Raw genomic sequence first — 12224 nt, forward strand, 5'->3', positions numbered from 1 at the left:
AACTCGGCAACTAACTTCATTCGTTCTTCTAACTAAATTCTCGCGCGCAAACACAACACTTAACAAATCCCTACAAAGTAGCAAAACAGCTATTTAGCAGGAAGAAATTCAAATATTAGGGAGAGTAGAATACACACCAAAGTTTGGCGATCTATTTTTAAAGCACCATATACAGGGTGTTCGCGAAATTTTGGTACAACTGGCAAGGAGGTGATTCCTCATAAAACTAAGCCGAAAATCTAGAATTAAAGATTTTTCATACAGCGTTTAATATTCGAAAAAATCAGACACAGTCTGTTTCATTTGTTCGCACGCTTCTTGCACGTATAAATAATATCAATCGATATATAATATTAATAAATAGTAAGTTATACTAATCAATTACAGCAAAAGCATTACCATTTTAACTATTGTAAGCTCCTAATGCATGTGTTGCAACCCCGTGGTCGGTGGGTTAGGGAAATAAGGTCGTGGGACAGTGCCCGTGGAGCGCTGAATCGCTCTGCTCGGCGAGACGCGCGGAAATCAAACAACTCGATACGTTAAAAATACTTCAACAACTTTATTCAGTACTGTTCCTTAGATATTTCTAAATAGCGATTGAAAACGTTCTCTAGTGCAGGACGATAGCTCGTATAGACTGAGAGAGAGCCCGGCCAAGCGGGGCTCGGTCTTATATATCCAGCGTCCCGATCGGCGTTTGTTCCTTCCTTTCCCCGGTTGCCAAGTTCTCGGCGCGTGCCATGGAATATTCCCGATCCTTCGAGCGAGAACCGGCGACATGGCCAACCGATCGATTCTTACACACACACATATGCGCGCCACAAGCATACAGCCTACCTCTAACGGTCAAAACTACATTGTATGCACAAAGTATCGGTAACGGTCTACAAATGCTCGGTTTTCGCCTAGATTTCCTCGCGTTGAATTTCCTACAATAATAATACGCATTACAATACGCGAGTTCGTTTGAATCTCGCTCGCTCAAATCGCAGCCTCGATGGTAATAAAACCAGTTCCAGCAAATTCCCGTCGCGCCTCTGTATGTACATCGACCTACGTCACGCAAATGCGTAACACATGAATCATATCCGTGTATTTATGATTGGTACACCTTGCCAATACGATAGCTTTAAAAATACTAGGAGCTCCGATCTACAATCAGCCCTTGACCGTAATGAAATAAGACAAGTGTAAAACCTTCGACACTGTTTATAAACAAAAGCAGCACTGGGGGTTGTAAACCAGACTAGGCAAACGAAGCAGACTGTGTTTAAGTGCACGCGTATCTAATGAATTTACAAACTCGAATTACTTGAATATTAAGCTTTGTATAAAAAAACTTTATTTTACATTTTCGGATTAGTCTTATGTGAGGAATCATCTCCTTGCCGGTTGTACCATGATTTCGCGAATATCCTGTATAAGAGATCAGTGGTAAAGAGTAGCAAAGTTGATACTACAAATCTAGGAATATTTCAATAATTTATCTTGGTAATATCAATCGACGATCAACTCCAGGAGTATGCGCGGTGGCTTCATTCGTTCGGCGACAATGGCGACAGATCTTGATCAGTTTCAACAGCTTTTAAACACACTTCTTAGCACGGATAATGATGCCAGAACACAAGCAGAGGTGCGTATATTCCTTGTAATTTTTCCATAGATATAGTACATGTATTAATCTGCTTAAAAACGTAAATAGCGTAAAATGAAATACTTCAATCATCGAGCACGTTGCCAACGTGTTGTCAGAACTCGCATGTGGGTATCATTCACCGATCATTCGTATCGAATCACAATTATAATTTCAAATTTACGATACAATGTTTTTGTATATTAGCAACATAATTTATTTTACGATAAAAGTGATTAACGAATGAAATGTATATTGACAAGTGTTTAGAACAACCTAATAAAATCCAAAATGGTGTCGTGCAGTAGCATGCACCCCGCCAATCTTTTACAATGTACCGTATCAGTTTTAATTAAGTTTTAGTGTATTTCTTGAAAATCTGGTATACAATTTATAGTTTTTACATATTTATAGCAATACTATAAAAGAAAGATTTTTATCTACGTTGCGTATCATGTGATATATAGCGTGACTGCTTAGGGAGATTGATAATTTGTGTATTATGTTTTCCCGACTATACGTAACCGTGTTTGCTCGAGTCCCCGACATTTCCGAAAATGTTTTGAATACTATAGAAAATTTTGTCATGCACATGGATGTTCTTATTGCGCCTTTACTTACAGTCACTTTATTGTCGTCATTATAATTAATGTTTTTGTATCTATTATTTTGTTACATTTATTATATACGTTAGTAGGTAACATAGACAAAATGTACAATCATGTGTCACTATGAAGCACATGTTACCAGTTTGAAAAAAAAAAATTTATTAAATTGTATATCACGAATCGCTTGTTAAACAAATTAATGTTTATTATTATTAATAAGCATTAATTTGTCATTAATTTATAATTAATGACAATTATTATTAATATAAATATATTGTTTTATGTAATAAAATGTTTGAATCGATATATATTATGTATCATTACTTGTTTCTATTATAAATAAAAGATTAATATTGATCTTGTTTATAATATACGATATATTAAATTTCATAATACATGTTTATTATTTTAGGAGGCATATAAGAATCTTCCGGTGGAACGCAAGGTAACATTTCTTTTAATTTCTTTGTGCAATGCCACCCTTGCGGAAGAGATGCGTGCTATGGCGGCTGTATTATTACGTCGACTGTTTTCTTCAGAATTCATGGACTTTTACCCCAAAGTAATTATACCTTTATTTCTTTCAAATAATTTTAAAATTACATAAACAAATAAATAGAATTAAAGCGTTTGTTACATTTAAAACTTTTATTGGGAATAAATTAATTTCACTCCTTATATTACGTAACAAAGATATAATTGCATATTTCTTACTGATAGATATAGAAAACAGAAGACTAAAATAATTTCAAATCATATAACAGTTTCTATAGTTTATGCCAGCAACTATTGCCAATGAAAATGTTATTTTTTTAGCTGATAAACGATAATTAATATTTATAATTCATTTTTTTCTCTTTTTTTTTATTCTGTTAATCATGTGATATGTACATCTTGCTTCATTAACATAGATTATCTTAATGTTCATGATAAATAAATATTTATTTTTGTATAAGTATATCAAGTTAGGTTCAATTATTTTAGACTTCTACGATAAAATGTATCAGATACATAAGTTTTTACATAATTGTCAAATTAAATCAAAGGTCATTTTAATACACATTTAAATCCTATAATAAGCGATTTATCTAATTTATAAAAAAATTATGTGTTGTAATATAGAAGTTCGTAAAGTTCAAAGATTTTGGAAAATGTTTTGCATGGAATATTATAACTAGAATGAAATGTGTTCCATGGGTATTCTATATATTATTTTAATCTTTTTTTCAATAATACAAATACTTGTATTGTATTATTATAATTTTAATTCAGATCTCGCCAGAAGCACAAATTCAATTGAAACAGCAAATTTTATTATCTGTTCAAAATGAACAAACAGAAACTATTCGGCGTAAAGTTTGTGAGGTTGCAGCTGAAGTTGCACGAAATTTAATCGACGAGGATGGTAATAATCGGTGGCCAGAATTCCTACGATTCTTATTCCAGTGTGCAAATAGTCCTTTACCAGCACTAAAGGAAAGTGCACTTCGAATGTTCACGTAAGTCCATGGTAGCATTTTGTTTTTAAATACATTGCTTTAATCGAGTCTCAGTTGGAATGGAATTTACGTTATTTCAAATTATACATTTAATATCAAATTATATTTTTATATATGCAGATCCGTCCCAGGTGTATTTGGAAATCAACAGGCAAATTATCTTATCCTTATCAAGCAAATGTTACAACAGTCTATTATGGATTCTGAAAATTATGAGGTAATATAAAATTGTATTATATGTTAACATAATTATATTTTACATTTTCTTTAGTTAATATGGAAGATAGATACACGAGATGCGAGAGCCTAGTCTTTTCGTCATAAATTCTTCCTAGAAAGAAATTGCTTTTTGATGACTGTAATTTGTGAAGTTTTAATTTACAGACAGATACGGGGCATACAAAAATTTAATTAACGTTATTTATATACTTCGGTTAATTTTATTTTTATTTATGTGGAATAAAAATATTTTATGATAATATGAATATGATTATAATGAGTAATAAATTCCATTATATAGGTCAGATTTCAAGCTGTAAGAGCAATAGGAGCTTTCATTATTTTGCACGATAAAGAAGAAAATATACATAAACACTTCACAGAACTGCTACCTGCAATTATACAAGTAACTGCTCAATCGGTAGAAAAACAAACAGATGATGCTCTTCTGAAAGTTTTAATTGACTTGGCTGAATCGACACCAAGGTTTTTGAGATTGCAGTTAGAAACTCTAATGGAAATGTGTATGAAAATATTTTCAAATGAAGATATATCAGACTCATGGAGACAATTAGCATTAGAAGTCTTAGTAACATTAGCAGAAACTGCTCCTGCTATGGTACGTAAAGTAGGTGAAAAATATATTGCATCTCTAGTACCGTTGGTACTAAAAATGATGACTGATATAGAAGATGATGAAAAATGGAGTTTTTCCGATGAAATTGTTGATGATGACAGTGACAGTAACAATGTTACTGCCGAATGTGCTTTAGACAGATTAGCAAGTGGTTTAGGTGGTAAAACAATGTTACCACAAATTGTACAGAATATTCCTTCAATGTTGAATAACAGTGATTGGAAATATAGGTAAATACTTCTGACGTATTTATTTTCGTTTTTTCATTGTATATTCACAGAAATGTCAGCATTTATATTCCCTCGTGCAAATAATTGCGTTACATCTGTGATAGAGTAATGTTTATAGGGTTGTTCTCTATTCTATCTGTCGTTCTGATGGCTAGAAATTCGAGATCCCCTCATAACTGTTCTTTCGAGAGTTGACAATGATTCTATAATATTGTCATAGTTTTAGAACAAACATTTACATATCTGTAAACATACTATAAGTAATCTACAAAATTATAATATGTAGCAGTACTAAATATTTGTATCTAGGCATGCAGCTCTTATGGCAATCTCAGCTGTTGGTGAAGGTTGCCATAAACAAATGGAAGCAATATTACCTCAAATTATGGATGGAGTTATACAATATTTACAAGATCCTGTAAGTTTAATAACTGCTAATTTAATTTAAAGATAAAGTCATGAATAGAGTCAGCAGCTATGTTTATTGTATGAGCATAATAGCGTTACATTCATGATAGAGCAAAATAAAAATTTAGTATTTGTTCACGTTATTGTTTTAATAGCGTGTTTATTAAAAATACCGATTTTAGAGTTCTAGAGAATTGATTATTTATTCTTAAATAATTATTCTATTAGAACTTACAAAATTCATGTCAGTCTATAATATGTACGTATAGATGTAATATATAGGTTTATTTTTATTCCATTTCGGGCTATACTTTTACACATTATTATCTTTGAGCTTTCGACGCTCGTTCTTATCTTTAACCACGGCATCATAACAAACTGTTATGTGATGTTGCGTTTTTCCATCGTTAATTAATTTCTTTTTCTAGCACCCCCGTGTAAGATATGCCGCTTGTAATGCAGTAGGTCAGATGTCAACTGACTTTGCACCTACATTTGAAAAGAAATTCCATGACAAAGTTATTCCTGGATTATTAATGGTTTTGGATGATAATGCAAACCCAAGAGTTCAAGCTCATGCAGGAGCAGCACTTGTGAACTTCAGTGAGGATTGTCCGAAATATATATTGACACCATATTTGGATGCTATTATGGCCAAATTAGAATCGATACTTACTGCTAAGTTCCAAGAATTAGTTGAAAAAGGCACTAAGCTTGTTCTTGAGCAAGTACGTGTATTAATTATATGTAATTAACTAAACATGGTAAATTCGTAATTTATAAACAAATATTATTTTTGTAACAGGTTGTTACAACTATTGCATCTGTGGCTGATACTTGTGAAGAACAGTTCGTAACATATTATGACAAACTAATGCCATGTCTAAAGTATATCATTCAAAATGCGAATCAACAAGAGCACAAAATGCTACGTGGTAAAACAATTGAATGCGTGAGTCTTATAGGACTTGCAGTTGGATCAGAAAAGGTATAGTAATTGTAACGCTATGAAATACTTCAGTTGTTCTTTAAAATATTTAATGTAACTAAAGTTTTGGGGATGATATAGTTTATTGCAGATACTAGTGAAGTTATGGATATGTTATTAAAAACCCATTCTGAAGGAGCTCTTTCAGATGATGATCCGCAAACAAGTTATCTTATATCTGCATGGGCTCGAATTTGTAAAATTCTTGGTAAGCTATTAAGAATTCTTTTCATGCTTTCTTTAATTAAAAATATGAAATTCATATCTGCATTAGGTAATATAAATAAAATAATAATAACATTACAACTTCTTTTAGGTAAACAATTTGAACCATATTTACCATTGGTAATGGGTCCAGTTTTACAAACAGCATCCATGAAGCCCGAAATTGCTTTACTGGACAATGAAGATATGGAAGGTATAGAAGATCTTGACTGGGAGTTTATTTCTCTTGGAGAACAACAAACTTTCGGCATTAAAACAGCTGGCTTGGAGGATAAGGCCTCTGCTTGTGAAATGTTAGCTTGTTATGCTCGAGAATTGAAAGAAGGTTTCGCAGATTACGCAGAAGCTGTAGTACGGCTAATGGTTCCTATGTTGAAATTTTATTTCCATGATGGCGTTAGATCAGCAGCTGCTGCAAGTTTACCGTACCTACTTGACTGTGCAAAAATAAAAGGTTAAACTATGCAAAATATTAAGTCGCTTTCGTGTTATGAAATATAACAAAAATACTTGCAACCGTGCGTTATTACATGACAACTGGGTTACAGGTCCAATGTATCTCGAAGGTATGTGGTCATATATCTGTCCCGATCTCTTAAAAGCAATTGATACAGAACCGGAGCCTGAAGTTCTGTCAGAACTACTTAACTCTTTGGCTAAATGTATTGAAACACTCGGTGCTGATTGCTTAGGGGCACAACCTATGGCCGAACTTCTATGTATATTAGATAAATTACTTAATAGACACTTTAACAGTGCAGTGGCCAGGTTGGAAAAACGTAAGGATGAAGATTACGACGAGGTAGGAATTATGATTTGATACAAAATTGTAATTTAAAGCCTTTAGATTGAAAGTTCTTATTAAAATTATTATAGATTGTTGAGGAACAACTTGCTGATGAAGACAATGAAGATGTATATACGCTAAGTAAAATAGCAGATATTTTACATGCTTTGTTTATCACTTACAAATCTTCGTTCTTCCCATACTTTGATCAAATCTGTGGACATTTTGTAAAATTATTGAGTCCTGAGAGGTCTTGGTCGGATCATCAATGGGCTTTATGTATCTTTGACGACGTAATAGAATACTGTGGTCTTGATTGTGCAAAATATCAAGAATACTTTTTGCAACCAATGATACAATATGTATCAGATAAATCAGCAGAAGTCCGACAAGCAGCAGCTTATGGTTGCGGTGTTTTGGGTCAACATGGAGGAGAAGCATTTGCTCAAGCATGTGCAGAAGCCTTACCTAGGTTAATGGAAGTTATAAACGATCCAGAATCTAGATCGCCAGAAAATGTTAGCCCGACTGAAAATGCTATTTCTGCAGTAACAAAAATTCTCAAGTATAACAATAAAGCAATTAATGTTGATGAAATACTTCCTCATTGGTAAGTTTCCAGTTTATTATGCATGCGCATTGTCAGTAATCAGTTTTTTTTAAATAAATCCTGTTTTTTTTTCTTTTATTTGAACGTAGGCTCTCTTGGCTACCTATAGTAGAAGATAAAGATGAAGCACCTTACGTTTATGGATATCTCTGCGATTTAATCGAAGCAAATCATGTAGCAGTTTTAGGTCCAAATAATGCAAATCTACCTCGGCTAATAAGTTTCTTTGCAGAAGCACTTCATAGAGATACATTGCCTACAGATAATTCTGTCATGGGCAGAATTCTTAGTATTGTTAGACAAATACAAGTATGTTGAATAAACATTTAATATAAATGTTATAAAAGTTTCTATGTTTTAATAATAATTTAATTTATTTCAGAACAACGAGTCTATGTTCCAAGCATGCATAAACGCATTAACAACAGATCAACAACAAGCATTACACAAGGCACTTAGTGCACAACCTACTAATTAGTCATTTGTTTTTATCCCCGAATTTTAACGCCTTAATTAAAACAACAAAAAAAACAACACATTTGCTTTAATAAAGCTTATCGTGAAATCACATATTTTAGGTAGCTACATTATACCTATGGAACATTTGCTCCAGCCTAATAATGAAGAGAGACACAATACTGTATGTAATTATTTGACATAACTCGCATATTTGTTGATTATATTTCACTAATTGATACAATAATCGCGCCATTTTTTACTATTCAGAATTGTTACAAATTATATAAAACGAAACTTATACTCGTCATTACTCAGGGAAGTGTGATGAGTTTCACATAAGTCTAGAAGAAATAAATTTAATTAAATTACATGAATGAGTTCGCACTGACGAAATTTATAAAACTAATTTTTTTTCGCGACATTTATAAAGGTACGATAATGTGGTGTATATATGTGAACGTATTCTTAACGTAGCAAAATTAAAACAAGACTACATTTCTCGCCATTGAGAGCCGAACGATGCTAAATTTTTTTAAATGTAGCTTTGTAAATTGCGTAGTATTCTAAATATTAATTATAACTATGTTCAGTGAACATTAAAACGCTTATACTTTTGTCACTGCGATCTCTAATTCGTCCCAATTATCTACATTCTCAAGTTACTTTTTTGACAGAATAATAAAACTGCGAAAAGTAAAACATAGACTCGAAAAAACATCAACTCATTGCCATCAAATGATGGTAGAACATATTGTGATTTAGGTATTTTTATTATTAAATTTAAGTACAGTAAATGTTATTTAATAATAATATCAATAATATTACAGTGTTGAAGTTAGATAAAATTGTATACGAATGCCTTTTGAATGAAACGTAATGAACTCCAAAAAGTTTTAAGTCTTGGATGATATTGTAATATGTGGAGTACATTAAATTACCTTCTAATTCTAACTCATCGAATCGTATTAAAGGAAACGTATATATTTTCAGTTTGATATAAATTATATATGATCATGTAATTTTACAGCTAATTTACATTGATTTATTACGCTTATTTAGTTGTACTTTTACACTGGTTTTGTTATCATGTCATCTGCAGAAAAAAAAAAAATGATAATGCTGGGCATTACGTTTCTTCCAATTATTGTGTAATAACAATATAAAATGAGAACAATGTTAAAAAAAAAACAAAATGAGTGGAATTACAACTTCCTGTTACTGCTATTTATTTGTAAACAATAATTGACACAATGTTTATTATTACGTAAAAATTTGCAGTGAAAAAATATACCCTATATGAAGTTTGCAGTTGCATCATAAAGTCCTCTTAAGAATCTTTTTTAATATCATACACATACGCATACACACACACACACATATATATATATTAGAAATATGTAATGATCGAACTTTTGTGTGTGTGTGTGCATGTTCGTGTACATATAGATATATATCAAAGCATATAAATATGATAAAAGTACATAACGTTGAATTACATAAATGTAATTATTATTGCAGTAATAGGTACTTCTTAATTATTGTACGAAGACCAACGTAAAAATCTCGTGAAAAGGATATATGTGCGACTGTAAACAGTTCACTACGAATTAAAGAAGGACTGTTTGTGCGACCTATTGTGACAAAATAATGTGGAAACAAAATTAATATGAGAAAAGTAAAATTATAATTCTTATAATTATATAGAGATTATTTTAAAGTTATTATTAATTAAAATAAATCTCTGCTTTTTAATTGATTGTTTTGTTTTACCTTCAGAAACTATATATTTTTAACTTGATAAAAATGGATTTATAGGTATATATATATATATATATATATATCAGAGTTTGCAAATCATAATTGTAATTCTATTACATTTAATTTTTCAAATTTAATAAAATCAAAAATATCGTCTCACGATAGTGTGCACTCTGCCACAATCTTTTATAAAATTTTATTCAATAAATAGACTATATGACATTCAAATTAATGTTTTCGCCCAAAATTTGATGTTATTAATGCACAGTCCAGGCAATGATTTATGAAATTAATAAGTGTATTATATCCCACATGATATTTACACATAACAGGGATAAGGATGTATAATAATGAACGTGTGTTCATTTTTAATGGAAAGTACTACAAATTCGATTTTATTAGACCACACATATTTTTTTTCTTTTCTGCATATGTGATTTATAATACAAATTTAAAAACAATTTCGTTACAAAATTGTAAATAATGTACACTCTTTGGTAAACTATTTAAAAGTATGCAACAACTGTACATAAAGCTTGGACAAGATGAGTCAGAGTTTATTAAAGTTCACATAATTCGCAAAAAAACCATGCAATCGTGATTAATATTATGTTTATAAGAACACGTTCCTGCTTCAATCTATACCGAGTAATTTGTAGAATACCATCTTATAGGTGATAAGTCAATCGAGTACACTTAATCGACGTACGCGTGAAATCAAATTTTATGTAAATGTAACATTTTTTAATGCCTACACACCTCATTATCCAGCAGATATAAAATCATTAATGGCACTACTTCATAGTTGAAGCATCGACGACGTTCGTTTGTGGTTAAAATTACTGAACCACATTAGAAAAAGAAACTGTATGACGCGTATATATGATAAACACAAATATATGTATAGATTTTTGTATTTTTAATGGTTCGACAATTTCATGTGCTAAATAAATCCCTCACAACAAACTATACTACCACAAATAACACATACTAGAAAATAGTATTTTTTAAAATAAAATTAAGTTTTACAACTATATATATACATATATCACAAGAAAATTAATTCGTCTATTTTAATATCGATTCAGCTTATAATGAAATGTAGTATTGCATATTACGATAATGATTATATTTATGATTACTTTTACTTAAAATCGTGAACTTACCATTACTGTGTAGCAAATTCGTATTTTACTTTAAAATAAAAGAATAGCGCATACACAGTATATTATCTCAAATTGTGCGTGGTTGGTTATTTTAATACCGTGATTTGAATAAACAATTTTACTGACATGACAATAAAGCAAACGTGGCCAAAATGCGACTAGTCGCGAAATTTATTGCAGCGTGCGTGGAAATTTCCATCAATTAATTTCGTATAATATGTGTAATAATAAACTATGTATGGTATGATAATATCAATCATGCTCGCTATTATTTGTTATTCAAATTTATATTTTCTTCAAATTGTTTTTTAGAATTAATTTTGAAATTTTTAATATAAACAAATATTAATTATTTTATTTTCTCGTACGGATACACGTTAAAGGAAGTAATTATATCATGAATTATGATTTGCTAATTGAATGCGTAAACGTGCGCATGTGATATTACATGTATGTGACGTTTTCGATCATCCGATATTACGTCATCACTATCCCCCTCTTTCTTATCTGGCGGTCATTCTATTGTAAATACCTTAGTATGCATATACACTCAGTATTTAAAGCGCTTCTTATACAAAAGAAGTGACATAATCTATTGTGTGGAATTGACTATTATTCGATCGTGTAATATTCCATTTGTAATTGTTAAATTACTTTCCCTGGTGGTTAAGAAGTACACACGGCATTAACGGTCATTCTAAAAACGTATGTTAGAGCACGTTTCATATTGTATCCATTTTCTTTTCTTTTTACGCGGTAATTTCAAAAGATCATTTTTTCGCGCTGATGTCACTTATTTATTACGATAATCTTATCTCTAAAAAATTTCGATAATTTTCTATTCAATGTTGTAATTTAATGAAAAGTAACGTTTATAAGCCACGATGAAGTACTGATATTAATGTTCTATGTTATGATTTATAAAATATATTCCTGCTATTGAGAAATAATTTATATTTTTAAATACTACTTAAATATAATAAATCAGTACCGC

General features: G+C 30.9%; 1 protein-coding gene and 1 non-coding gene across 2 annotated transcripts; both read left to right on the plus strand.

Annotated features, from left to right (window-relative positions):
• The first annotated feature begins 1499 nt into the window (after positions 1 to 1499).
• Positions 1500 to 10970, plus strand: Karybeta3 (karyopherin beta 3). The gene is made up of 14 exons (XM_076781624.1): positions 1500 to 1636; positions 2657 to 2806; positions 3517 to 3743; positions 3864 to 3960; positions 4264 to 4829; positions 5139 to 5247; positions 5666 to 5965; positions 6043 to 6225; positions 6307 to 6433; positions 6542 to 6904; positions 6999 to 7252; positions 7327 to 7847; positions 7937 to 8156; positions 8230 to 10970. Exons 1-14 carry the CDS (start codon positions 1526 to 1528, stop codon positions 8323 to 8325), a joined length of 3324 nt encoding a protein of 1107 aa, XP_076637739.1. The 5' UTR covers positions 1500 to 1525; the 3' UTR covers positions 8326 to 10970.
• LOC143350542 (small Cajal body-specific RNA 8) lies at positions 4021 to 4148 on the plus strand. Its single transcript, XR_013081159.1, has one exon.
• Positions 10971 to 12224: the final 1254 nt, after the last annotated feature.

Source organism: Colletes latitarsis, chromosome 14 (assembly GCF_051014445.1).
Source record: "Colletes latitarsis isolate SP2378_abdomen chromosome 14, iyColLati1, whole genome shotgun sequence".
NCBI lineage: Eukaryota > Metazoa > Arthropoda > Insecta > Hymenoptera > Colletidae > Colletes > Colletes latitarsis.